Below are 27,883 nucleotides of genomic sequence, written 5' to 3' on the forward strand. Positions count from 1 at the left end.
CCACAAAGATGTGTCCGTTTGAGGTGGTGTATGGTTTCAAACCCATTACTCCACTTGACTTGTTGCCTCTACCCATACATGAGAAAGTCAATATGGAGGCATCAAAGAGGGCAGATTTTGTACGGAAGATTCATGTGAAGACTAAAGACCTGATTGAGAAGAAAGGCAAGAACAATGCTACAAGGGTGAACAAGAAGCGCAAGGAGATGTTGTTCAAGCCTGGTAATATGGTCTGGGTTCATTTTCGCAAGGACAGGTTTCCGAAGCTACGGAAGTCCAAGTTGCTTCCTCGTGGTGCTGGTCCTTACATAGTGCTTGCTAAGATCAATGATAATGCATACTCTATAGATCTTTCAACTAATGAGTTTGGTGTCAATAATTCTTTCAATGTTGCTGATTTGACACCATATGACGGAGAAGACCTTGGAGCGTCGAGGTCCATGCCTTTTGAAGGGGGGAGATGATGAGGACATCCCTACCGAACCACTACCTCCGTCATTACAAGATGAAGACGATAGTGCTGTGAAGCTCAAGTCCAATGAAGTTAGGATTGGACCCATTACAATTTACAAGGGCTCGTGCGAAGCTACTCAAACAACAGGTGAATTTGTTCCTAAATGGTATTTTGATCGATGAGAACTTTATACTGCCTAAGTCCTTTTACTTATGTATGATGAGGTACGAAGAGGGAGAAAGTATCGCATGAGGAGGAGAGGAGCAGCTGGACATGAAGCTGGACATGGAGCTGGACATGAAGATATCCCATGGACGCGCGAGGAAGGAGAGGGGGGCATACGCGAAGGAGGAGAAGCAGTCCAGGCCGGTTCCACGGCTGGAGCAACCGGCCGCCACGCCGGCCGGCCCGACCCCACACCCGGTCCAACCGGACGCCACGCCGGATGAGCCCGGCACCAGCCGGCTCTCACACCTGTGCCAACCGGGCACTATCCAGTAAGCCTGGCACCCCCGCCCGGTGCCAGCCCGGTCCCTGGCCCGGTCCAAACCGGACCGGCCAATCCCTGACCCGGTCGACCGGCCCCCAGGCCGGCCGTGTCTGAGTCAGTCTTGACCAGATCCCAATCTGGGTCGGTTTTTAATGTATTTTCTCGATTTCTGGTCATCCTGAACCCCTATATAAGTGCCCGGGACGCCCCCAAATTAGGTTCAGACCACGTTTAAGATAAACCCTAGTTCATAGTTGATTGCTTTGCAACTCTATTGAATCTATACACCAATTTGCATCGATCTAGTGTTTCGCTACTGAAAGTTTTGTGTGATCTGTTGTTCCATGGGAATTAGAAGGTTGCAATTTACCGCTTTGTGGTCGGCGGCTACGTGCGCAAGTGTGTGGAGTTGCGAATATCTTGCAGGGTTGAGAGATGTTGCATTGGCGACAGAAATCAATCGAGCGACTTCGTCGGCGTCATACAAGTTATTTCCACCTCCCCATCGTGTTATCTCCGCTGTGTTCATCGTGTGTTCATCACCACCACCGTGCTTACTAAGAAGATCGGGTCACCCCTTATCAGTATCTCTATACCTAGTTCAGCCTCGTTACCGATAACACTCTTTACTTGTACCGTGATATATCATCCCTTGTGACATAGTCACATGCTTGCAAGCTAATTGGATGACATTCCACCGAGAGGGCCAAGAGTATATCTATCTGTCATTAGGATGGACAAATCCCACTCTTGATCCATGCGCTTCAACTCATACTTTCAGAATACTTAATGTCATATTTATAACCACCCATTTACGAAGTGGTGTTTGATGTCATCAAATCATCCATCTGGTGTAAGTGATTAACACGATCTCATGATCGAAGGATTAGGTTACTATGTATCGAAAACTTATAGCAAGACGAACTTAATGACTTGATCTTATGCTATGCTTACTATGGGTGTGTGTCCATCACATCATTGTCCTAATGATATGATCTTGTTATTAACAACATCCAATGTTCATAATCAGAAAACCATGATCATCTATTAATCAACAAGCTAGTTTAATAAGAGGCTTACTAGGGACTCTTTTATGTTTATAAAACACACAAGTATTAATGTTTCCGGTTAATACAATTATAGCTTTGGATGAAAACATTTATCATAAACACAAAGATATAATAATAAGCACTTTATTATTGCCTCGTGGGCATATTTCCAACAGTTGCGAAGATGATGGTGCTCAGTAGCTGTATCGAGATCTAATCAGTGTCGTGTATGGATTTGCATGGCTGCCAGTGAAAGCCGAGGTGGATGATGGCGGCACCGCTTGGCGTCGTTTTTTTTTTTTTTGTCGAAGGCATCTTTTTTGCAGCTTCCTTTTCCAGGCCTCGGGTGCTTCGAGGGAAACCCTAGATCCGGGTTTCCGGATCAGACGTTGGCAACACTATTGGTGCCGCTCTCCCTCTTGAGGGCATCGTTAGAGTGCATAACTGCATACTGACTCGAGTGGCCTTAAGGTGGAGTGGTGTTGGTTTTTTGCGCATCATCGACGGTGAGTATTGGTGGCATGGTGCAACAGAACCTCGGCGTAGGTTGCGTGTTGGAGGACGCGTGCAGGGTGGAGGCACTTCTGGCGCCATACTATCGTCGAGGGTAGACCTGGCAGGGCTATGCAGATCTAGAACTTGAAGATGAACCAGCAGTTGTTGGTGGAGACGGTCTCAGTAGCGTGTAGGTGCACGCTAAAAGTTTCTTGATGGGAGTCTTTTATTGTTTTCAGGGAATAAGTCTTTGCTGGTATGATCTTCGCTCGTTATTGGATGTGTAGGTGTTGCATGGTGACTTCAGATTTTTTGATATATGATCTTTATCAGGCATTTATTAAATAAATTAATAAAAAAATATACATCTATTACAATGCAGACGGTGGGGTACGCCCTTCATTTCAAAAAAAAAAAGCATCTATCCTTTTAACTGCAGGCTTTCGATACCACACGGTAAACACCAATTAATGGTTACATCCGCAGCAGGGCAAAACAGTTTGAAACCTGAGTACTCTACTTAGTGCGGAGCGAATAAGTCGTCCAAGGAATATCCTTACACTACGAGGGCATCTTTAATGGAGGGACGTATTTCGAACGCTTAAAATGTCTGTGCGTGTCTGTTTTTGTCGGTCTAAATAGTCGAAATCGACCACGCGTCCGTTTGCGTCGGGGTGCCCACGCGGCACGATACGTTTTTTTGGGGGTTTTGCCTTTTTTAACATAAAAACATAATTTTCATAGTGAAGAAATAAAAATATAAAATATAAAAACTAACGTCCGGGCCTACTTCTCGTCGTCGTCGTCGAGCACGACGAAATTCGGTACCGGCCACGGCCAGTTGGCAACCGGCGGAACATATGCCGATGCCGCCGGCGGTGGAGGTGGAGGTGGAGTCGGAGGCGGCGGTTGCGGGCCCAAGTTCTGGAGCGCCCGTTGTAGGGCCTCTTCCTCCGTGAGATCCGACGGCATGATGTCGGTGGCATATCGGGGCAGCGGCGGTTGCACCGGTCGGTCCACCTCCGAGACGAGGATGCAGAGCCTCTCGATCTCATCGTCGGTCATCGTCGCCGGGAAGTCAAACTTCCAGCCCTCCGCCATGGCCGCTTGCCATTCGTGGAAAATGCCGGCGACGAAGTCGTTGCTTTCGTCCTTGGCCTCCTCGTTGTGGTAGGCCAGCGCGTCGCAGGCCTCGTCGTCGCTGTCGTCCTGTGGAGGCGCCGGCGGCTGCTGTGTTCGACGACGAGGCGGTGGTGGCCGCTCAAACGGGAAGTCTCGGTCGCCGAGGAAGCCCGTCTGCCTCCTCGGACCGTCCTCGGTCTCGCGCCAGCTGTAGGAGTCGACGACAAAGGCGGGATGTTCGCGGAGGTCCGGCGGTAGGTACCGCCGCCTGCGCTAGATCTCGACGCTCCTCTCTGGCTCACGCAGAGGCACGGGCGGGACAGGCACCCGGAGGTGGCTGAGCCGCTAGCTGCCGCCAGGCAGGTGCACGTACCCCCAGCGGTGGCACGGCGTCCAGCTCTGGCACATGAGCCGTGCCACGTCGATGGGAAGCGGTACCCTATTCGGTCGCGCCTCCTTCCTGGTGCCGCTGTCGGACGCCTCGAAGTCGTGGTTCTTCTTCCCCATGGTGATTCGGCGGCACACAGTGGTGCGGGTGGGAGCGGAGGTGTCGGTGGTGTGGGCGATGGCAGGGATGATGCCGGTCGACTTTTAAAGGTCGGGCGCGCGCGGGACACGATGCAAATTGATGACGACGCAGAAGCCCAGCCGTCGCCCACTAGTCCTGCTGCCGAAGAGGAAGCGACGCTATTAATGGCGAAGGCTGCGGCGTAGACGCGAAAGCGACCGACGCGGAAGCGATGTGATCGATACGGCTCGCTGTCAGGCGGGCCTGTTAGAAAAGCGAGCGGTACATCTGAAACGCAAATACGCGCCGCGTTTGCATCTCCGCGGACGGATCGATCACTATGCATCGAGCTACGGTTGCTGTGAGGCGTCTGCACAGAAAACACAATATGGTACTGTCACTGTGCCCCTTGACGTATCAGTCCAACAAATGGCCGGTTTTCTTTTCAGTTTATTGTTGCGTTGCTGAAAAGCCCGCAGTCCAAGCATCTTGGCATTCCCCGTTAGTCCAACCTGGCCACTTGCGAGGCCGCGATCGAGGACCGGGCTTATATAAATGGACAATTACAGGAGCTCATGCAGCCGGCCTCAACAAGTTGCAGTGCCCTTCACACCCATCTCTCCCTCACTTCCTCCCATACACACACACACACAGCTTCAAGCGCAGCTCGGAGAGGGCCGGCGTCCATGGCGGGAAAGCTGGAGGCCGGCGGCGGTGACGGCGAGTACACGCAGGACGGCACCACCGACCTCCACGGCAACCCCATCCTCCGGTCCGAGCGAGGAGGCTGGCGAGCCTGCTCCTTCGTCGTAGGTACGCAAGTATGCACGTCTGGATCGATCTAATCACGAGTCTTGTAATTCTCACTGTATTTAGCTCTCCAGCAAAATCCTTTTGCTTCTCCGGTTCTGTTCATACGCCGTCCAGCTCCGGCCATGGATTCTCCGTGGTGGACGTCTCATGTGTTCTTAGGAAACAGAACAGGAATAGAAATACAAGTACGAGGGCAGAGGGTCATGTCAATTCTTTAGCACCACCAGCTTGTTTTTCTTTTCTTTATCTTTCATCTCTGCTGGCTGCACGACGTGCATAATAAATATATAGGTGTGGCGTGGTCTGAGAATATCAGGAAATCGTTTGACAGGATTGGGTTTGATTGGATTAGATCGGTCCTAGCTGAAGTGTCATGCATGTGCTAGCTGAAAGATCCCCACATCATCGGAACTGGTACAAGTATGCATAGCAACGTTTGAGGCACCCCACATGCTTTGCCCCTCAACTCGCAATTATCGTTCTTTACGGAGATTCTTATCCTCGTCGATTTGGACTATACAAGGAATGACTTCATTTTCAAGGAGATGAGGCCAACCCATTTTAATTGTGGATGGATGATTTTGGCTTACTTTTTCCTTCTCTTTCTGCAACATAGGTTTTGTAGAATATTTATATTTCTAAATATCTTCTATAGAGAATAAGAGATAGCAGTATTATTTTTCTCAACAAGAAAAACTCGCAACCATCTCGTTCAGACCTTCCCTGTTTTAAGTGGCAGTATCCCACTCCCAAGTACTCCATACACTTGTGTCTGCACTGCGTTAACGGCAGTATTGCGTGAGAGTGGCCTGATATATCAAACGCTGACTGCCTGACAAGCAAGAACGATTGCACTGACAAGTCACAATGAGAGATTGACGTAGGCCCGTAGCTTAGCAACTGTAGATACTGCCGCCCTAACCCTAGCCGCTCCAGTTCATCCTCCTCCATAGATTGGTTCCCCTCCTCCGGTCGGCTTCGCCGGCGTCAGGAGGAGTGGGGAACCCGATCTATGCGTGGAGTTTTGAATAAAAGTATTGTTTTCATTAGATTATGTTAGGATTTTGGTAGCCGCCTTCTTGTTGGTTTCCCCTCAATGGAGATGGCATCGTATGCAATAAGTGATCTTCGGACTTTCGTTCGGCGACGAGATCTTCTTCCCGGCGTCAATGGTGGTGTTGAACAATCACAATTTTCTAGGTATGGGTCTTCGGATCTTGCTTCGCCAGATCGATTTTGGATCTTTTGTCGTTGTTGCCGCGAGGAGGATTATCCTCGCAGCTTTTGTCCCGGCTGCTACGTCCTCGACAATGGTGATTCGTACTCTCGGCTCTCCATCGACGACGACAAAGCTAGTTGGTTTTTATTCCCCGATATACCGGTGTTGGTACTCTTGCCGATGTTGTATGACTCGCTTTAATGGTTGCGTGCGTGCACGCAATCTTGGCATTGCGGCTCAAAAAATTATGGGAGAACTTTCGTTCGGTATCTACGAGTCTATGGTTCGTTATGTATCTTTGATCGCCTTCACAAGAGTACAAGATTGTGTTCGGAAGAAGAAAGAAATTGAAGACACTCGAAGATTTGTTACTATCTTTTAGACTTTATTTTGTAATCGTTGGAGTCAGTTCATGTATCTCTACCATGTACTATTTGTTACTATGAATATATGTGGTATTGATTGTCAAAAAAAAAAACTGTAGATGGATATAGACCGGTGGTTGTCACAAATTGAAGGAGTCAATGGAAGAGAAATGTGCATAAAGAACCGTACGGACCGGCCGCACATACTCCTAGTAGGTTGCACAGTAAAGCTCTTGTTTCTGCTTTTACTTAGCATGTTTCGATAAAAGGCAATATCCTCATCAAGTTGATTTTTTTTACTTAGCATATACCGGAGGTGAAATATGAGTGGCTAATCCTTCCAGTGTGTCACTTGAAGTAGGTTATGATTTGTGTCATCGTATGAGCAGGCAACAATGGTCGTGCGTCCCTAAAGAAATGGAAACAATACGTTTGTGTCACTTCCAAGAGCCTTTTTACGGTACAATTTACTTGTCCCTAGGTCGAGTAGTATTTGAGCCAGGGGTAGTTTAGTCAATTGACGTTACTTTTTTCTCCCTTGAAAGGCCAGCTTGGTCCAGGATTAGCGGTCGATAACTCGGTATCCTCCAGCGCAGCACAGAGCCGCCATCGCTCTCGCACGCCCCTGCTCACGCCATGTCTTCCCTTGCACGTGATTGCGCTTGCGCCCCCGCCCACGTGAGGCCCTGCTCTCTCCCCAACTATCACTACCACTCACTGCATCTGTCAGATCGAGGAGCAGACACCGGAGTGGCCGCGGTGCAGCAGGCATACGCGACGGCATTTAGCCTAGCTAGCGCAGGAGCTTGCCCGCGCGCCCGGCACCAGCAGCCTTGCCACAGTGGTGTGCAAGCGGCGGATCCACGTCGAGGTCCTCGCCAGCAAGTCACCGGCAGGTCGGCGTTCAGCCTGGCGCTGGAGCTCGCCCGCGCGCCCAGCAGCAGCAGCCTCGCCGCTTCGTTTACAAGTGGCAGGTCCGCCTCGGGCCCCTCATCGGCATGTCGGGTGCAGCATGGCGCAGCTCGTCCGCGCGCCCAGCACCAGCAGCCTCGCCGCGGTGGTGTGTAAGCGGCAGGTCCACCTCGGGCTCCTCGCGCGGCAGGTCGGTGTTGTGGTGGCGCAGATAGATGCGGAAGGGACGGCAGCAGGGCATGAGCCTGCGGGAGAAGCGGATCGCCAGGTTGCTGCCGAGTCGCCGCTCGCCTCCATCTGCCCTGTGGAGTGCGAGTGCAGTCGTGGCCGCGAGCGATTGTGGTGGATCGGGACTGAACCTCAGCTCACTGGACAAACTTCAATCTCCCGAAATACCCTCCAGTTGTCAGGAATATAACAATGTTGCACTTGCCTGGAAAAATACTTGTCATGTGCCAGAGTAGTATGAGTCAATCTATGCGGTCGGATCTGGGCAGTTGGACGGCTGAGCCTCCTTCATCCCTACCGTAAAAGAGCCCACTTCCAAAGACATAAGCAAACGTTTTCTTTGTGGTATAGTCCAAACAGAGTTTGCAGGCAGTCGTTGTCTTGTTAGGCTTATCTGGTGGGACTCGTACATAGGGGCTGGAAATAACCTTGTGCTAATCAAACAACCCCTGTGACCTATTCTTGGGAAGGAAGCGTGATTCCAACAAGCTAGGGTTTTGTGTGTTGTTCATGGCAAGGACGATAAGTTCGTAACATGTACTACAAGTAGTTCTTTGTCTTTTAATAAGAAAAACAAAAAAAGTATACTTCCTTTTGTTCACTAATATTATAAGATGTCTTGCCGAACTAATTTAGTTTTGGAGTAGTTGTTTGTTTCGAGTTATATTGGCCAAACTGGCTGATAAATTCCGGGTGTACTAGTCTCTTTCAGAAGATAATATTGCGGAACAGTGCATTTTATCTTGTCTTGTACCTGAAGCTGTTTCACACGATCAACTTGTTTTATTCTCTTTTGATTGATTCTGTGATGGCTACCTCGTGGGTCAAAGATCTATGAGCGCTGGAATGTCCGCGTGGCGGGTCCCTGCTGTACGAGGAAAAAGTCAAAATGATATGCAAGCCATCTCTTTCTTTCTTGTATACAAAGATCACTTCTTGCAGCTATCTGCTAGGCAGACCCCTTCTGAAAGTCTGATTATCTATCTCTATCGTTATCTATACCTTTCATACTCCTACTGATGCGTGTATTGTCCAAATTCTCTTCAACATATCACCCACTTATCAGTTGTAGCCTGCATTCATTTTCTTTACAGTTGACATAATAAAACGACAGTACACATCTGGTGGCCTTTTCTGGAGAAAAAAAATGTCTGTATATTTGTGTGAATCGTGTGTGCTTATTGGTTAATTTGGCAGTGTACGAGGTGTTCGAGCGGATGGCCTACTACGGCATCTCGTCGAACCTGGTGCTGTACCTCACGAAGCAGCTGCACCAGGGCACGGTGCTGTCCGCCAACAACGTCACCAACTGGGTGGGCACCATCTGGATGACGCCCATCATCGGCGCCTACATCGCCGACGCGCACCTCGGCCGCTACCGCACCTTCATGGTCGCCTCCGTCATCTACCTCCTCGTAAGTTTCTCATCTCACCTCGGTGTCGCTTTGTCCTCTCTGCGTCACACTAGCCGCCTGTCCAGCCGTTGCTAAATCTGGAACTGGATTCCCGAAATCCACGGACTTTGGACCTGAAATTACACGGACCTCACTGGACTGGGCTTCGTTGGACTATGGGCGTGAACTGGACGTCAGGTCCATAACGGTGGATTCCTATGGGCTTTTGACTTTTGACCATCCTGTATCCACTGGACAAAACGCCCCCAAATCCCCAAGGCTCCTCCATTGCTGGCAACCTCCCCTCCGCCGCCGGCCACCGGAAACCGGCCCTCCGCCGTCGGCAACCGCCCCCACGACTCCGGCAGCCGCCCCTCCGCCGTCGGCAACCGCCCCCACGACTTCGGCAGCCGCCCCTCCGCCGCCGGCAACCGCCCGATTCGCCGCTGCCCTCCGCCCGCTCCGTCGCCGCCATATATCCCTGCCCGTCGGCGACTGTAGATCCTCCAAGCTTGTCGGGAGACTCGATGGCGATCGCGAGCCGGAACTACCTTCCCCGACTATGCCGTTGGTAGCCAACGACGCCCGAAGAGGAGCCTACAGCCTAACAGCCGCCGCCTCCTCCTCAAGACGTCTCCGCCATCCCTTCCACCCGGACTCCGACGAGCCTCTCCGCCGCTGCCTGCACAACCCCGAAGCTCCTGGCCACCAATACCAGGACCCTGAAGCCCGCCCCTTCCCCTAGCTCAAGGTGAGCTGCCTTTTCTCTGTCAAGGTGGCCTCTTTCTTGTTCTTGATTTGCACTAATTGGTGTACGTACTTGGCAGTCTGCATCCACTGCTGCCTGCAATTCGTCTTGCAAAGTTGTATTCACATTCTGCAATTCGGCGTTATTCTGTATTCACATCAATGTAGTGAACATGTATGTGCGGTAGCAATATTCAGTTACCAATAAGAAGAGTTCTAGCAATAGCTTGTTATTTTGTCGATACTAGGTGTCCATTAGCCGGTAAATGCGAAGAGAGCGCGGGCTAACACAAAGACTTGGAGCAAGGGGCACTTGCATTCAGTGTCCACTAAGGTCAACTGTGCTGCGAGTACCTTGATCTGTATGGTAGCTGGCATCACTTGGTAAACAGTGCACCATGCAGAGTACTGGGTATACAAGTGAGTGTGTTACCGAGGTTTCAGCTGCTGTTATTTGGTATCGACCAAAGTAAAGTATCAGGTTCAGCGACGAAAACAATTGCAGAGTAGCATCTGAATGGCAAACTATTGAAAAGCTTGGGTAAAACATAACACTCAGCACGATAAGAGTCATATTCATACGAAAGCTTGGTGTTCTTCAACAAAAAAATCAAATAATTATCTACTGTTTGGCACCTTCTTGTGTTCACTCATGCAAATAAGAGTCATGAAAATGATTTTATGTGAACAGAAATAATGCAGAAATGATCTTCAATACTCTGTCCTGAAATGCTAAGTCAAGAAGGATGCAGAAAAAAGATGTTTGTTAAGGTTTAATATAGTAGTTATAAGTCAAAATCCATTGCCTTGCCACGGTAAATGCTCTCGTGTGAGGGTTTATATTCATAGCAAGCACTCTGTCTTTGTAATCTATATATATGGTGTTTAGTCTATAAATCTGAACAGTGATAGATCTCTTGTTGCAGGTATTGTTTGCTCACTTGGAGCATCTTAAGTTTCTGATACTCAGTAGTAATACTTCAATTGTCAGAATGTCAACCAGTCAAACTGCGGAGCAATCACAGTTTCGTGAAGGAGCGGATGAAGTGACTCAGCTCAACAATCGCAGAAGCAGGAAAAGATCAAGAGTTTGGGATTTTTTCAAAGAGCTACCTGATGAAGGAAAAGCTATCTGTGTTTATTGCCAAACCAAATTGTCGTATCATCAAGGGATTGGTGTGTCACACTTCAAGCGGCATATCTTGTCTGGATGCCAAGAGTTCCCACAGGATCTTGACCGAAATGCAATATTTCCTGTGAGTGACCCTGCAGATGGACGTGGTTTTGTGGTGGATCCAGCTGTTACAAGGGATTTCATGATCAAGTTCTGGATCAGTGCTAATATTGCTTTCAGAAAGATTGAAAATGGTTTTTTCAAGAAAATGATGAAGTCAGCACACCCAAGTTTGAATGTTCATGGTCGAAAAACTCTCAAAAAGGACTGCATTGGTGTGTATGATGAAGAGAAGAAGAAGATTCAGAACAGTTTGGCTAATTCTGGCTCTAGTGTTAGTTTCACAACTGACATGTGGACATCCGTCCAAGAACTTGGCTACATTTGCCTGACTGCTCATTATATCGATGAAGACTTCAATCTGCACATGCATACAATCAGCTTTAAAAGTGTTCCATATCCTCATAATGCTGCTGCAATCCATAGTACAATTATGGATTGTCTCCATGATTGGGACTTGTCCAACAAAGCTTTTGCTATTACTCTGGATAATGCCACGTCAAATACTGCCGCAGTGAATAAGTTAAAGGCCAAACTTTGGATGGACAAGCCATTTGGTGGTGAAGATCTGCATGTGAGATGCGCAGCACATATTTTGAATTTAGTTGTCCAAGATGGTATGGATATTATCAAGGGAGCAATTGAACCTGTCAGGGATGTTGTTAAACATGTAAACTCATCCGGACCTCGCCTGCAAAGTTTCAATTTACTTCCAGAAATGGCTGGCCATAAGCCTAAGAAAGGATTGCATCTAGATGTTCCCACAAGATGGAACTCAACTTATACAATGCTTGAAGAAGCTCTGAGGTATAAGGCAGCCCTCACAAGCTATGCTGATGTTCAAAACATTCAAGGACCTACAGTTGAGGAATGGAATCTGGCTAAGAGGGTTTGCAACTTCCTAAAGAACTTTGCCGATGCAACAAAGGTGTTCTCCATGCATAAATTCCCAACATCACACAGATATTTAGAAGAGATTTGGGGAATTCGAGGATTACTTGTTGATGAAAAATATACAAAAGATGATTTCTTGAAGGATCTATGCAAAGATATGAAGGCCAAGTTTGATAAGTACTGGGATCAACCTAACAAAGTTCTTTTGGTTGCCTCCTTGTTGGATCCACGGTACAAACTAGTTCTACTGAGATTCTGCTTCACCGAAGCATTTGGAGAAGAGGTATCTGAGGAGAGAGTAGCCAATGTCCGTTACTGGTTTGCAGAATACTATGAGCATTATGAACACATGGCGGAAAGTTCTTCACGCAGAACCCACATTAATTCATCACCTGAGGTGGGAGGCTCAGCAGATATGCTCCCAAGGCTAACAGGAAAGCGCAAATTGGAGCTGGGATTTGCTTTGTTCAAACAGCAACATCGCCCTAATCGTCGTAGAAGATCAGAGGTTGATATGTATCTAGAAGATGCATTGGTTCCACTTAGGGAAGATGATTCTTTTGACGTCCTGAAGTGGTGGAAAAGAAATGTAGAGAATTATCCTGTACTAGCCAGGATGGCTCGGGACTTTCTGGCTATTCCTTTATCATCCGTGGCTTCCGAATCGACATTCAGTACCGCAGGCATGATAATTAATAAACATCGCAGTTCTCTAAACCCTGAAACAGCTGAAGGACTGATATGCTCCAAAGATTGGTTGAAAGAATACTTGTCCGAGGACGACGACGATGAAGATGATGGTAAAAAACAAAAACTGACTATATCGGCTTTCTTGAATTAATGTATTACATGCTGTTGTTAATGTTTTCTTTTTATCAATTTATAGATTGACTCGATGAGCTTCGCCAAGAGATTTTTGCTGAAACAAAAGTGTCTGGTATGTTGCTTATAGATAATTGCTTTCTCGATTGTTATAGATAATTGTTCACATCATCTGATACTACCTGATTGAATAACTAGTACAATATGCTCCCCATTTCATCAAATTGATTAGCCGGCAATTGGTTTCATACTTCTCAAGTCCATTTTTTGTCTGTACGTACTATCCGGTTATAGTTAATGACAAGTTGCACTAGCACTAAGGACGGCTGTGCACTTTTGTTTTATCTTGCAAGTCTGCACAGAATACCATAACTTATGGCCAGTATCTACTATCTAGTATATATGGCTATATATGTAGAACCTTTTAACTGACTGATAATTGGTGTTTCGAATGTTCTACTTCTTTTTTATGTCAGAAAACACAGTGAGAGCTTGCAGAGTTTTGCTTAGCCCTAATATTGGCTCGTTTGGGATTGAGTGGCCAAACTCTTAGTTGCCAACCTGAGTGGCAACCGTTTGTCTTGGATCTAGAAATTAATGGGCAAAACTCTGTGTGATGTTGACATGTCTGAGTGTTAGGTTTAGATTAATTTGTTAGCTTTTGTTCATTTGTGTGAGGACTGGACCCGTGCCCTGTTGAACCATGCGAGGTCTTTCTTCGGCTGAGACATAATTCATGGTTCGACTTCTTGTTGTCCTCCGACATCTACCATTTAATTCTGGTTTAATTCTGAATATACGTTATTCTGAATTTTCTTGATTGTAGATAATGTTTGGCATGACATCTACACCTGCAAGTTCTAGAGCCCTATGCATATTGTTAGATCAATGGACTAGCAATAACATTTGCACCTTTATATGAGTAAATTAGAAGGGGCTGGATGAATATAAACAATAATGGATCACTTGTTGCAGGTACTCACCAGGGGAGTGTTGGATATCTAGGCAGAGATCACAACGATGCTCCGATCCTGACACGATGCTCCGATCTTCAGAAGTGAAAATTTGTGATTCTAGTGTATGGACTCTGTAGATTGAAAGACCCGGCTATTGTTTTTTCTAGTACAGATTGTAGCCTATTACCATGCATCAATCTTTGATGTTTTATTGTCTGTAGCCTTGATTTAGAACTTCAGATGAGTTCAAATATTTTACTGATTTCTTCCTTTACTGGTTCTGAGAATTCCAGATAATGTTTTATAGTTTGTTCCATTCTTTTTTTTAGCGTTGTTTGTTTCTAGCGTTTTCAGTTCTTTTTTTGGATTCATGACTTGCTGGTTGAGAGTCGGAATTAAGAAGAGATGGTTGTTTCCGTTTGCACAAGCAATGTCCGTTCACACCTTGCATGTCTGTTCACACCTTGCATGTCCGTTCACACCTTGCGTTCACACGTTGCATGATGTAAGTTAAAGCGTTCACACGGTGTGGCTCATGCATTCACAGCAAATCCATTGGACATAGGATATCCAATTTAATATGAACTAGGATTTGGATGGATTAGGATTTTTTGACGTGAAACGTGGACTGGAGATGGGCGGGCCAGCTTTAGAGTGGATCTTAATTGGATGAACGTGTTTTGAAAAGCGAGCGGTACATCTGAAACGCAAATACGCGCCGCGTTTGCATCTCCGCGGACGGATCGATCACTATGCATCGAGCTACGGTTGCTGTGAGGCGTCTGCACAGAAAACACAATATGGTACTGTCACTGTGCCCCTTGACGTATCAGTCCAACAAATGGCCGGTTTTCTTTTCAGTTTATTGTTGCGTTGCTGAAAAGCCCGCAGTCCAAGCATCTTGGCATTCCCCGTTAGTCCAACCTGGCCACTTGCGAGGCCGCGATCGAGGACCGGGCTTATATAAATGGACAATTACAGGAGCTCATGCAGCCGGCCTCAACAAGTTGCAGTGCCCTTCACACCCATCTCTCCCTCACTTCCTCCCATACACACACACACACAGCTTCAAGCGCAGCTCGGAGAGGGCCGGCGTCCATGGCGGGAAAGCTGGAGGCCGGCGGCGGTGACGGCGAGTACACGCAGGACGGCACCACCGACCTCCACGGCAACCCCATCCTCCGGTCCGAGCGAGGAGGCTGGCGAGCCTGCTCCTTCGTCGTAGGTACGCAAGTATGCACGTCTGGATCGATCTAATCACGAGTCTTGTAATTCTCACTGTATTTAGCTCTCCAGCAAAATCCTTTTGCTTCTCCGGTTCTGTTCATACGCCGTCCAGCTCCGGCCATGGATTCTCCGTGGTGGACGTCTCATGTGTTCTTAGGAAACAGAACAGGAATAGAAATACAAGTACGAGGGCAGAGGGTCATGTCAATTCTTTAGCACCACCAGCTTGTTTTTCTTTTCTTTATCTTTCATCTCTGCTGGCTGCACGACGTGCATAATAAATATATAGGTGTGGCGTGGTCTGAGAATATCAGGAAATCGTTTGACAGGATTGGGTTTGATTGGATTAGATCGGTCCTAGCTGAAGTGTCATGCATGTGCTAGCTGAAAGATCCCCACATCATCGGAACTGGTACAAGTATGCATAGCAACGTTTGAGGCACCCCACATGCTTTGCCCCTCAACTCGCAATTATCGTTCTTTACGGAGATTCTTATCCTCGTCGATTTGGACTATACAAGGAATGACTTCATTTTCAAGGAGATGAGGCCAACCCATTTTAATTGTGGATGGATGATTTTGGCTTACTTTTTCCTTCTCTTTCTGCAACATAGGTTTTGTAGAATATTTATATTTCTAAATATCTTCTATAGAGAATAAGAGATAGCAGTATTATTTTTCTCAACAAGAAAAACTCGCAACCATCTCGTTCAGACCTTCCCTGTTTTAAGTGGCAGTATCCCACTCCCAAGTACTCCATACACTTGTGTCTGCACTGCGTTAACGGCAGTATTGCGTGAGAGTGGCCTGATATATCAAACGCTGACTGCCTGACAAGCAAGAACGATTGCACTGACAAGTCACAATGAGAGATTGACGTAGGCCCGTAGCTTAGCAACTGTAGATACTGCCGCCCTAACCCTAGCCGCCTCCAGTTCATCCTCCTCCATAGATTGGTTCCCCCTCCTCCGGTCGGCTTCGCCGGCGTCAGGAGGAGTGGGGAACCCGATCTATGCGTGGAGTTTTGAATAAAAGTATTGTTTTCATTAGATTATGTTAGGATTTTGGTAGCCGCCTTCTTGTTGGTTTCCCTCAATGGAGATGGCATCGTATGCAATAAGTGATCTTCGGACTTTCGTTCGGCGACGAGATCTTCTTCCCGGCGTCAATGGTGGTGTTGAACAATCACAATTTTCTAGGTATGGGTCTTCGGATCTTGCTTCGCCGGATCGATTTTGGATCTTTTGTCGTTGTTGCCGCGATGAGGATTATCCTCGCAGTTTTTGTCCCGACTGCTACGTCCTCGACAATGGTGATTCGTACTCTCGGCTCTCCATCGACGACGACAAAGCTAGTTGGTTTTTATTCCTCGATATACTGGTGTTGGTACTCTTGCCGATGTTGTATGACTGCTTTAATGGTTGCGTGCGTGCACGCGATCTTGGCATTGCGGCTCAAAAAATTATGGGAGAACTTTCGTCGGTATCTACAGGTCTATGGTTCGTTATGTATCTTTGGCTGCGCTTCACAAGAGTACGAGATTGTGTTCGGAAGAAGAAAGAAATTGAAGACCTCGAAGATTTGTTACTATCTTTTAGACTTTATTTTGTAATCGTTGGAGTCAGTTCATGTATCTCTACCATGTACTATTTGTTACTATGAATATATGTGGTATTGATTGTCAAAAAAAAAAAACTGTAGATGGATATAGACCGGTGGTTGTCACAAATTGAAGGAGTCAATGGAAGAGAAATGTGCATAAAGAACCGTACGGACCGGCCGCACATACTCCTAGTAGGTTGCACAGTAAAGCTCTTGTTTCTGCTTTTACTTAGCATGTTTCGATAAAAGGCAATATTCTCATCAAGTTGATTTTTTTTTTACTTAGCATATACCGGAGGTGAAATATGAGTGGCTAATCCTTCCAGTGTGTCACTTGAAGTAGGTTATGATTTGTGTCATCGTATGAGCAGGCAACAATGGTCGTGCGTCCCTAAAGAAATGGAAACAATACGTTTGTGTCACTTCCAAGAGCCTTTTTACGGTACAATTTACTTGTCCCTAGGTCGAGTAGTATTTGAGCCAGGGGTAGTTTAGTCAATTGACGTTACTTTTTCTCCCTTGAAAGGCCAGCTTGGTCCAGGATTAGCGGTCGATAACTCGGTATCCTCCAGCGCAGCACAGAGCCGCCATCGCTCTCGCACGCCCCTGCTCACGCCATGTCTTCCCTTGCACGTGATTGCGCTTGCGCCCCCGCCCACGTGAGGCCCTGCTCTCTCCCCAACTATCACTACCACTCACTGCATCTGTCAGATCGAGGAGCAGACACCGGAGTGGCCGCGGTGCAGCAGGCATACGCGACGGCATTTAGCCTAGCTAGCGCAGGAGCTTGCCCGCGCGCCCGGCACCAGCAGCCTTGCCACAGTGGTGTGCAAGCGGCGGATCCACGTCGAGGTCCTCGCCAGCAAGTCACCGGCAGGTCGGCGTTCAGCCTGGCGCTGGAGCTCGCCCGCGCGCCCAGCAGCAGCAGCCTCGCCGCTTCGTTTACAAGTGGCAGGTCCGCCTCGGGCCCCTCATCGGCATGTCGGGTGCAGCATGGCGCAGCTCGTCCGCGCGCCCAGCACCAGCAGCCTCGCCGCGGTGGTGTGTAAGCGGCAGGTCCACCTCGGGCTCCTCGCGCGGCAGGTCGGTGTTGTGGTGGCGCAGATAGATGCGGAAGGGACGGCAGCAGGGCATGAGCCTGCGGGAGAAGCGGATCGCCAGGTTGCTGCCGAGTCGCCGCTCGCCTCCATCTGCCCTGTGGAGTGCGAGTGCAGTCGTGGCCGCGAGCGATTGTGGTGGATCGGGACTGAACCTCAGCTCACTGGACAAACTTCAATCTCCCGAAATACCCTCCAGTTGTCAGGAATATAACAATGTTGCACTTGCCTGGAAAAATACTTGTCATGTGCCAGAGTAGTATGAGTCAATCTATGCGGTCGGATCTGGGCAGTTGGACGGCTGAGCCTCCTTCATCCCTACCGTAAAAGAGCCCACTTCCAAAGACATAAGCAAACGTTTTCTTTGTGGTATAGTCCAAACAGAGTTTGCAGGCAGTCGTTGTCTTGTTAGGCTTATCTGGTGGGACTCGTACATAGGGGCTGGAAATAACCTTGTGCTAATCAAACAACCCCTGTGACCTATTCTTGGGAAGGAAGCGTGATTCCAACAAGCTAGGGTTTTGTGTGTTGTTCATGGCAAGGACGATAAGTTCGTAACATGTACTACAAGTAGTTCTTTGTCTTTTAATAAGAAAAACAAAAAAAGTATACTTCCTTTTGTTCACTAATATTATAAGATGTCTTGCCGAACTAATTTAGTTTTGGAGTAGTTGTTTGTTTCGAGTTATATTGGCCAAACTGGCTGATAAATTCCGGGTGTACTAGTCTCTTTCAGAAGATAATATTGCGGAACAGTGCATTTTATCTTGTCTTGTACCTGAAGCTGTTTCACACGATCAACTTGTTTTATTCTCTTTTGATTGATTCTGTGATGGCTACCTCGTGGGTCAAAGATCTATGAGCGCTGGAATGTCCGCGTGGCGGGTCCCTGCTGTACGAGGAAAAAGTCAAAATGATATGCAAGCCATCTCTTTCTTTCTTGTATACAAAGATCACTTCTTGCAGCTATCTGCTAGGCAGACCCCTTCTGAAAGTCTGATTATCTATCTCTATCGTTATCTATACCTTTCATACTCCTACTGATGCGTGTATTGTCCAAATTCTCTTCAACATATCACCCACTTATCAGTTGTAGCCTGCATTCATTTTCTTTACAGTTGACATAATAAAACGACAGTACACATCTGGTGGCCTTTTCTGGAGAAAAAAATGTCTGTATATTTGTGTGAATCGTGTGTGCTTATTGGTTAATTTGGCAGTGTACGAGGTGTTCGAGCGGATGGCCTACTACGGCATCTCGTCGAACCTGGTGCTGTACCTCACGAAGCAGCTGCACCAGGGCACGGTGCTGTCCGCCAACAACGTCACCAACTGGGTGGGCACCATCTGGATGACGCCCATCATCGGCGCCTACATCGCCGACGCGCACCTCGGCCGCTACCGCACCTTCATGGTCGCCTCCGTCATCTACCTCCTCGTAAGTTTCTCATCTCACCTCGGTGTCGCTTTGTCCTCTCTGCGTCACACTAGCCGCCTGTCCAGCCGTTGCCATGGCTGCTCGAGGCTCGGGAAGTGTGCGAAAAAAACAGATTGAAAACGTTATCAGATTCAGAGAACTCCTCTTGCTCGGAGTCATCCGAGTGCATCGAACACAATGGTTGGACTTTTCCATGTGAGAAACACACAGCATAACTTTTTTTTTTAACTGAGACAAAAACTTTGCCTCATTTATTAATTGAGATTGAGTAGAGGGTGCTATGTTTTTATGAGAAAATCGGGCGAAATCTACAGCAACTGGACCAAGCCAACACAACAACACACACAGACAAACCACAAAGCGACACTAACAAACACTCGAACACGAGACTCCAACGCCACGCCGAAAAAGACAGACAGTCACGTGCCCGAGGACCATTCTCAAGGCATCGAGAGCAACTGAAGGGGTCACGGAAAAGCCCAACACGCTGACCAGGAGCTATGCACCTGCAACATCTACCATTGAGCTATGCACCTGCAACATCTACCATTGAGCCAAGCAGGGACATGACGGCGAGCAATTGGCGGGGCTGGCAGAGCCGGGTGGCGCGGACCGCGCCGCAACATCAACTCCTTCCATCCATCACGCTCGCCCGCCACACACTTCACCTCCTTTCCATCAACCTTGTCAACATCAGCAACAACATTGAAGGACTTGGTATCCGGTGCCGTCTGTGAAACCAGTCTCTCTTCATCATCCTCATCGTCTTTGTCCGCAGTGGGCGCCCAAGAAGCAGACCATGGCGTGGTAGCGCCCCTGCACCGACCTCACTATCGTTAGCAACCAACCGCGGCGAGTGGGGGGCGAGCTCCTCCTCGTCCTCCTCGGCGCTAGCAGCATCGGAATCCCCGAACCAGGACACAGAGGGGCCGCAGGTGCAGCCTCCACAGGCCCGCCACCAACCTTGACCGGGCGGACTAGGGGACATGGCGGAGTCGAAAAAGGCGAAAGAGTCTAAGGGCCAGCTCCTCTTCGCCTTCCTCATCGTCGTCAGCAGGAGAAGACCAAGACGGGGCTCGACGAGGCTGCAACAGCTCGCCAGCCAGTACTGGGTCAGACGTCGGGGCCGCAGCTGCCACGAGCGGGAGGGGAGACGCTCGTGAGCACAACTACCACGCTTGCCCAACCCACGGCAGGGGAGGATGAAGCGTCTCCATTGCTGGCTCGGAGAAGGCCGCGCCCGAGATGACCATGTCGCCATTCTCCTTGCGAAACCTCCCTGCAGGAGGCAGTCGGGACGAGCGGCGAGCAAGAGCAGCAGCAGCAAGCATGGGGGCAGAGGGCGGCGAGGCCGGGAGGCCGTTGTCGCAGCCATGGGAAGGTGGAAGCTCCAGGAGCGGCCACGGGGACAGTAGGCCAAGCCCCTACACGACAGACCAAGGGACAGGAAGAGGGCTTCGAGAGGATTCCAGATCAGGACGTGAGCTCGGAGAGGACGCCCGGACGCAGAGCATAACGTACATGTACATAGGGTATGGACACTCATGTAGAGGCTAAGAGAGTTGTGGTGGGACACTTTCCCCACCCCTCTCGTTCTTTCCAGAAGCTCTCTCTCGCCTGGTTTCTCCTCCGCGCCACCGGGCAGACCGGAGCCGCCCTCGTCGGTGATGCTGGCTGGAGTAGGCAAAGGCAGGGCGCCGGTTGTAGTAGTAGGCTTAGTCTTCGTTTAGGTTTACCCTTTATGGAGAATGGGGGTAGGCTGCTAGATCTCTTCAGCCGGAAGTTGTTCCCTCGGCCATGCTCTTCTGGAGGGTGTAGTGGCCAGAGTGGAAGATGGAGCTAGGCATCCTCCGAAATAAGGTTGTTTCCTCTTTCCTCTGGAGGCTACTCGTCTTATGATTCGCTGCGGCATCCGGCGGTTGCTGGAGGTGCTCCTCGTCAACCTTTCATGGCGGAAGCTAGTCGTCGTCGACAACTCCAGTGAGGCCTTCTTCAATAAGCACTTTGCTTGGTGCCATGTCCTGCTACGGAGCTCAGATGCGGGGTGGCTTCCTCTGGCCGGCCTTGGTGGCGAGGGGAGGAGATGGCCTGGTGTCTTTCTCTCTGAGGCAGGAATATGGTGGGGATTCCATGCTGCGGCTACTCTCTGGAGAGCTCTTTGACTTGTGCTGGCGCTTAGAGCATATCCACTCGTTTGTCCGTCCCACACCGAAATCCGGGGAAATTTACGTCCGGATTGGACGTAAATTTGGCGTGGGAAGGACTAGTTTCCCAGCCGCGATCTCAGGCGAAGAGGCCGTCTAAATTTGAAAAACGGAAACTTGACAAAATACGGCTTAAAACGGTTGAATTTAGACTAAATTTAATTATATTTACTATATAGAGCGCGAAGTTCATACATAGAGGCCGAATTCGACTATATTTCGAATTCGGCCAGGTGATACAAATAAAACTAAATAAAACACGACGCTCTACATGCCTAAATGGCGGTAGAACACCGTGTAGTCGTCGTCGCCGTCGCCGCCATCATCGGAAGGTGGCGCCTGCCTGCTGGTGCCCTGGCCGGGGTCTCCCCACCGGCCACCGTCGCGCGGCGAGGACGGCGAGGGCTTGTACCATTTGTCGTCGGACTCCTCGAGGTCGATGATGGGCACGGGGACGCCGGACGGAGGAGTCGCAGGTCGGCGGTAGCGAGCGACGTCGTCGAGGAGCCTCGCCTGCCGCTCCGCCTCCTCCTTCTCACACTGCTCCCTCGACTAGGCGCAGGCCTGGTCGAGGGGCATGGCGTTGTCGGCGGGGACGAGGTCCTGGAGGGACCTCGCCATGACGGCCTCGAGGATGGCGGCGTCCTTGGCGCTTTCGGCCTCCTCCACCTTCACCTTCGCCGGCTTGCGCTTCTGCTCGCCGGAGGTGTCGGGTTCGCGCTTGGGGCGGAGGAGCCGTCCTTGTGCCGTCGAGGGCTCGCGGATGATGATCCCGCCGCCGCCGCGCGCGCGGTTGCTCGGCGGGGAAGACGGCTCCTTTTTCACTGGCGCAGTCGAACTGGAGATCGGCGCCGACCTGGATATCGGCGTCGACCTCGACGCCGAACCGGACGACGAGGAACTGGCAGCCATGCGCCGTGGCTGCCAGCTGCTTACCCGGCGGCGGCTGGCCGATGCCCTCGACAGCGGGGGCATCGTCAGAAGGGGGAAGTTGCCGCCCTCGATGTGCTCGAGGACGGCCTCGAGCGTCCGGCCCGGCACGCTCCACCACCGCTTGCGTCCGGCGGTGTTGTTGCGCGGAGGCGGAGGCGGCGGACCGTCGTAGGAGGCGAACTCCTGCTCCCACCGCCGAAGGAAGTAGGAGTTCCACGCCGTGTAGTTGTCGGGGTGGTAGCGTAGCTCGGCGCGGTCCTGGTCCGACAATGTTAGTCGGACCTCCTCGATGGCAACGTCAAGGGCGTGCCCATGGGGCTGCGGCGGAATTGGCACGCCGCCCGCACTTAGCCGCCACCCGCCGCCGGGAGGCCTCATGTCCGGCGGGCAGGGGTACCCCGCCTGGTGGAGGAGGTGCCCCTCCCACGCGTGCAGCGACCGGCGGGGAAAGCCGTTGTTGGCCGCGCCGTCTTCGTCATTGAACGCCATGGATCTCGTCGAGGCTCGAGGGAAGAGGAAGAGGAAGAGTGGTGCGACGCGTCGCGATGAGCGGGGTATTTAGGCGGGGCTGGAGCCGGCGATTTAATGCCGCGTGGATGCTACGCGTCCGCGGCGAGCTGACCGACGGCAGCCTTTACTGCGCGCGGAAGACGATGCGTCTGCCGCTGACCGGCCGGGTCCACCTCTGCGGCGAAGACGAAGCGAAAGCGCAGGAGAGATTTCTCGGTGTTTCGCGCGCTTTCGCTTCGTCCGGAGTCCCCGAGCGCGCCTCGGGGGACCGGGGATGGCGTGGGCTCGCCGGATGGATTTAGGCCCAAATCCGGATGAAATCGAGGAATCGGGGGCGCGACTGGGCCGAATTTCGCCGTCCGGATGAGAAAAACGGCGCTCGGGGGCCTGGTCCGGGAGACGAGTGGGGATGCTCTTATGCCTTGCCCCTGCATATCATGGCTGACTGGCCGCCCTCTTCCAGGAGTTCAACCTCCATCTGGAGGCTTTCTTCAGTCAATCGCCGGAGCTCGCTATTGATGCGCTTCCAAGTGGTTCGTCCCCGGAGTAGCGGAGATGGCCGACGGTTTTGGCTCGACGTCGGGTAGGAGAGAACAACGAGCATCTTTCTCTCGGATCTCGGCGCGGCCAGCGCCTGGAGGTCACTGGCGTGTGTCGGAGAAGAACCTCGAGTACCTAATTGCTTACAAATATTCCGTGTTAGGGTTCTTTTTGTAAAATTTGAGACCTTGTCTTTAAATTCTAGGTTTCCCAGAGCAAGAGATGCTAATGGGCCTCTTTGTAATTTTCTACCTGCCGCTTATTAATTGCAGCTTCCAGGCCTCTTGAGGCCTTTTTTTGTTAAAAAATGTAGCGGCTAAGAGGAACTATAGCAGATACGTAAAATGGGGAATGTTCTTATATAAACAACTCTATTGTTAAGTACGGGGCCAAAAAGAGGGGCCTAGAAAACATAATAAAAAAACTCCGTACTAAAAAAAAAATTGCGTATACACAAAAACTGACCTCCCGTACTGCAAATTTACAATGTGGGAGTCTTGGCTTTGCGCGTACGCCACCACAAAAACGTGGCTAGGGGTAGAAGAAGGAAATTCGCAAAAAAAGGAGTAGAAGAAGGAACTTCACTCGGATCAGCACACACAAGTTTTATGAACTTGTGTTTGCACTTGTTTTAGTTATCGTTGAACTATGTTGTTTTATCGTTAAACTATTTTTTGTTTTACTGTTGAACTTTTGTCTGAACTTGTGTTTGTATTGATTTAATATATACGTATCTGAACTATGCGTTTCTTATGTGCATGTTCGAAATATGCTTAGATTGAGAAGTAGCGGGAATGTAAGTTTGATTTAGAGTGAACACAAGTTTTTAGTACGCACTTTTTTGTGTATTTCTAAGCGTCATACTCATATTTTTAAAGTATCCGCTAGAGTCGCGGAATTTGAAGGTCGACGAAGTCAGATATAAACATGGCTATGAAGTGTTACCTCCCAAAACACATATGATCTGACCTAATGATATGGGGAGAATTCGCAATGTGGGGTTTAATCCTCGGTGGACTGAGATACTACTATCCTTCTAGTCATCCTACAAGTTGCTAGTTGTCAAATGCGACTCTCTACTATACAAAGTCGGCCAAAACAAAAACATAGGCAAGATGAGGTGATTTTGCACACGTTTCAAACCGGGAGCACAAAAAGATTCAGAATTGGAACTAATTTATAAAAATGGAGTGTGAAAAGAAAGAGAAACAGTTTCTAGAAAATTAAATATAATCAAATCATTAAAACAAAAATGTCTATATAATCCACAAATTACTGTCGAATTAAACTATTATAGAACATGATTTATTTTTAGAAAATGTATGGAACGAAAAGAAATTTAATTGGGATTTTGTGCGAGTATGTTCACCTGATTTGTTTTTTTTTAAGGAGGTTGAAACCCCGCCCCTAGAGTACGTTTACCTGGGCCGCGGTAGCAAGGCCGAAAGATAAGAAAATATTTAGCCCACGAATGCCAACGTGCTGAGATTTTTTTTTTGATGGTCGTACTCTTGGTTAATTCAGGATGTCAGAATCTAAGATGCCCGAGCAGTAAACGATGAATTCGTTTCTCCCTACAAAAACCATGAGTCCATTTCAGCCAGAGAACCTTGAAATAGAACTGCTGCGGCCTCAAACTCTGCCTCCTCTATAGATCGGTTCCGTCTCCCTCGGCCGATCTCGTCTGGGTCAGGGAGGTGGAGACCTGATCTATGTGTGGTGTTTTTAGTAAAAATTGTATTTTTTAGGGATTTGGTAGTCATCTTCTTTTTTTGCATCCGCCTCAATGCTGACCTCAATGGAGATGATAACCTCTACAATAAATAATCTTTAGCTTCTTGTTCAACAATGAGATCTTCTTGTTAACATTAATGGTAGTGTTGGAAGATTACGGTTTTTCTAGGAATGGGTCATCAAAACTTGCTTCACCAGATCTATTTTGGATCTTTCCCATGGTTGTCGCAATGTGGTTGTCCTCGCAATATTTCCCCCGGCTTCTACGTTCTCGACAATGGTTATTCGTACTCTCGGCTCTCCAGCGATGTTGACAAGGCTGCCCGGTTATTTTGCTCTGGCATACTGGCGTTTGTACTCTTGTCAATATTGATTGACTACTTTAATGATTGCACGTACACCTAGGGTTGGCATTACGGCTTAAATTAAAATTATGGAAAACCATTTGTTGGTATTTACAGATTTGTGGTTCGATTTTTGCTTTCGGATGCCTTAAAAAAGTACAGGATTATGTCATAGAAGAAGAAAGAATTTGAAGACCTTAAAATTTTGCTATTTAAATTTTATTTTGTAATTGCTGGAGACAACTTATATGTATTTATAATATCAAAAAAAAACTTATATGTATTTATATCATGTACTTTTTGCTACTTTAAATTAAATATATACAGATTGTCGAAGAAACCGATGAATTCGTTCAATTAAGTGGCCTTTTAGCCTAAATGATTCGTTGCTGTGTACTCACGGCCATCCTCATCACCCGCTAATGTTTCACGCAGGGAATGATCCTGCTGACCCTGGCCGTGTCGCTGCCGTCGCTGAAGCCGGCGAAATGCGGCGTTGGCACAGCCGACCTGAACTGTGACCAGAAGGCGACGAACGTGCAGCTGGGCGTCTTCTTCCTTGCCCTGTACATCCTCGCCGTCGGCACGGGCGGAACCAAGCCGAATATCTCTACCATCGGCGCCGACCAGTTCGACGAGCACGAGCCGCGCGAGCGCCGGCAGAAGCTCTCCTTCTTCAACTGGTGGATGTTCAGCATCTTCTTTGGCACGCTCTTCGCCAACACGGTCCTCGTCTACATCCAGGACAAGATCGGCTGGACAGTCGGCTACGCGCTCCCCACTGTCGGTCTCGCCGTCTCCATCGCCATCTTCACCGCCGGCACGCCCTTTTACCGCCACAAGCCCACCTCCGAGAGCTCGTTCGCCAAGATGGCTGGGGTGATCGTCGCGGCCGTCCGCAAGTGCCGCGTCCCTTCGCCCGTGGACCCAAGAGACCTGCACGAGATCGACCCCGAGCAGTACGCCAAGAAGAAGACGTCCCCGTTGCCGTACACACCCAACTTTAGGTGCTCGATCATGCAACTCTAAACTAGATTTGATCAATTCTCATCTCACTTGATGATGCGCATGTGTTCGGCCAGTCGCGTTAACTAATTGATGTTCTTTCGCGTTAATTGCTTGGGACTGCAGCGTGCTGAGCAAAGCGGCGGTGAGGACCGGCGGGAGCACGTCGCGGTGGTCGCTGAGCACGGTGACGCAGGTGGAGCAGACTAAGCAGATGCTCAAGATGCTGCCTGTGCTAGGCATCACGTTCGTGCCGAGCGCGATGCTGGCGCAGATCAACACGCTGTTCGTCAAGCAGGGCACGACGCTGGATCGGCACGTGGGCGCCCACGGCTTCGAGATCCCGCCGGCGAGCCTGCAGGGGTTCGTCACCATCTCCATGCTCGTCTCCGTCGTGCTCTACGACCGCCTCTTCGTGCCCTTCATGCGCCGGCTCACCGGGAACCCTCGGGGCATCTCGCTGCTCCAGCGGATGGGCGTCGGGCTCGTCTTCCACATCGTGATCATGGCCATCGCGTCGGTGACAGACCGGTACCGGCTGAACGTGGCGCACGAGAACGGCGTGTTCGACAGCAAGGTCGGCAAGACCATCCCGCTCTCCATCTTCGTGCTGCTCCCGCAGTTCGTGCTCATGGGCGTCGCCGACGCCTTCCTGGAGGTGGCCAAGATCGAGTTCTTCTACGATCAGGCGCCGGAGGGGATGAAGAGCCTCGGCACCTCCTACTCCATGACCAGCCTCGGCATCGGGAACTTCCTCAGCAGCCTCCTGCTGTCGACGGTGGCGCACATCACGGGGCGGCACGGGCAGGGAGGGTGGATCCAGAACAACCTTAACGCCTCGCGCCTGGACCTCTACTTCGCCTTCTTCGCGGTGCTCAACTGCGCCAACCTCGTCGTCTTCTTCGCCGTGTGCCGGATGTACGTGTATAATGCCGAGGTCACCCACGTCGTTGACGGGGGCGGGGAGAAGCAGAGGAAAGTGGCGATGCAGCCGTCTCCTGCTGCAGGCGCACCGGACGTTATGCTCTGAACTTTCGAAATCTCCTCCAAGTCAATCATCAATTCAAGTCCACCACTGTGAAATAATACACGTACGGCAAAACCATGTAGACCCTGACAGAATTTCGAATTTGTACATCAAAATCAAAGGATGACAACACTCAAAATTAGCAAACACTAAAAATAGCTAGTGGAACATGGGTCTACGTGGACACCATTTTCCAAAAACAACGTGAGAAGCTGCCCCTCCCCCTAAACCTAGCCCATCTTCCCTCGCGTCGCCGCCGGATCCAGCTGGGCAAAGCCCGTGCGGGAGGATGATGACGGCGGCGGCATGTCCCTCGACTTTGGCTTGGAGGCGTGGTTGCCACGGTGGATCTTGAGTAGGCGCCTTAGGACGATGTGTCTGGCCATGGCACCGGTCACGCAGCAATGTGGCCTCCTCCACCTTTGGTTCTCTTCATTGTCGGCGCAAAAGGGATCTGGTGAGCGGTGGTGCAGCCTTGCGGCGGCTTCCCGGCAGCGGATCACTTTGCCCGTGGGTATCG

The 27,883-nt window shown here is 49.8% G+C and overlaps 3 protein-coding genes across 4 annotated transcripts; all 3 read left to right on the top strand.

Annotated features, from left to right (window-relative positions):
- The first annotated feature begins 4,665 nt into the window (after positions 1–4,665).
- LOC124647464 (protein NRT1/ PTR FAMILY 5.3-like) lies at positions 4,666–9,550 on the top strand. Its single transcript, XM_047187408.1, has 3 exons — positions 4,666–4,931; positions 8,853–9,094; positions 9,329–9,550. Exons 1-3 carry the CDS (start codon positions 4,694–4,696, stop codon positions 9,548–9,550), a joined length of 702 nt encoding a protein of 233 aa, XP_047043364.1. The 5' UTR covers positions 4,666–4,693.
- LOC124705494 (zinc finger BED domain-containing protein RICESLEEPER 2-like) lies at positions 9,531–13,777 on the top strand. Of its 2 annotated transcripts, XM_047237202.1 has the most exons (3): positions 10,708–12,724; positions 12,811–12,861; positions 13,722–13,777. In XM_047237202.1, exons 1-2 carry the CDS (start codon positions 10,789–10,791, stop codon positions 12,813–12,815), a joined length of 1,941 nt encoding a protein of 646 aa, XP_047093158.1. In that variant the 5' UTR covers positions 10,708–10,788; the 3' UTR covers positions 12,816–12,861; positions 13,722–13,777. The 2 variants fall into 2 exon arrangements, with proteins under 2 accessions (XP_047093157.1, XP_047093158.1); XM_047237201.1 differs by lacking the exons at positions 12,811–12,861; positions 13,722–13,777 and adding an exon at positions 9,531–9,800 and having other exon boundaries at positions 10,788–12,803.
- Positions 13,778–14,668: 891 nt separating this feature from the next.
- LOC124705495 (protein NRT1/ PTR FAMILY 5.2-like) lies at positions 14,669–27,495 on the top strand. Its single transcript, XM_047237203.1, has 4 exons — positions 14,669–14,927; positions 18,849–19,066; positions 25,767–26,338; positions 26,463–27,495. The coding sequence occupies exons 1-4, from the start codon at positions 14,690–14,692 to the stop codon at positions 27,364–27,366; spliced, it is 1,932 nt and encodes a 643-aa protein (XP_047093159.1). The 5' UTR covers positions 14,669–14,689; the 3' UTR covers positions 27,367–27,495.
- Positions 27,496–27,883: the final 388 nt, after the last annotated feature.

The sequence above is a fragment of the Lolium rigidum genome, chromosome 4 (assembly GCF_022539505.1).
Source record: "Lolium rigidum isolate FL_2022 chromosome 4, APGP_CSIRO_Lrig_0.1, whole genome shotgun sequence".
NCBI lineage: Eukaryota > Viridiplantae > Streptophyta > Magnoliopsida > Poales > Poaceae > Lolium > Lolium rigidum.

What these genes read in the sequence shown, in the direction of transcription:
- LOC124647464 (XM_047187408.1), top strand. Translation starts at nt 4,694, where the DNA reads ATGCAGCCGGCCTCAACAAGTTGCAGTGCCCTTCACACCCATCTCTCC. An exon ending in AGCCTGCTCCTTCGTCGTAG is followed by an intron (nt 4,932 to 8,852) that starts GTACGCAAGTAT and finishes TTAATTTGGCAG; the next exon opens with TGTACGAGGTGTTCGAGCGG. An exon ending in GTTTCTCATCTCACCTCGGT is followed by an intron (nt 9,095 to 9,328) that starts GTCGCTTTGTCC and finishes CAAATCCCCAAG; the next exon opens with GCTCCTCCATTGCTGGCAAC.
- LOC124705495 (XM_047237203.1), top strand. Translation starts at nt 14,690, where the DNA reads ATGCAGCCGGCCTCAACAAGTTGCAGTGCCCTTCACACCCATCTCTCC. An exon ending in CCTCCGTCATCTACCTCCTC is followed by an intron (nt 19,067 to 25,766) that starts GTAAGTTTCTCA and finishes TGTTTCACGCAG; the next exon opens with GGAATGATCCTGCTGACCCT. An exon ending in CCGTACACACCCAACTTTAG is followed by an intron (nt 26,339 to 26,462) that starts GTGCTCGATCAT and finishes TTGGGACTGCAG; the next exon opens with CGTGCTGAGCAAAGCGGCGG.
- LOC124705494 (XM_047237201.1), top strand. Translation starts at nt 10,789, where the DNA reads ATGTCAACCAGTCAAACTGCGGAGCAATCACAGTTTCGTGAAGGAGCG.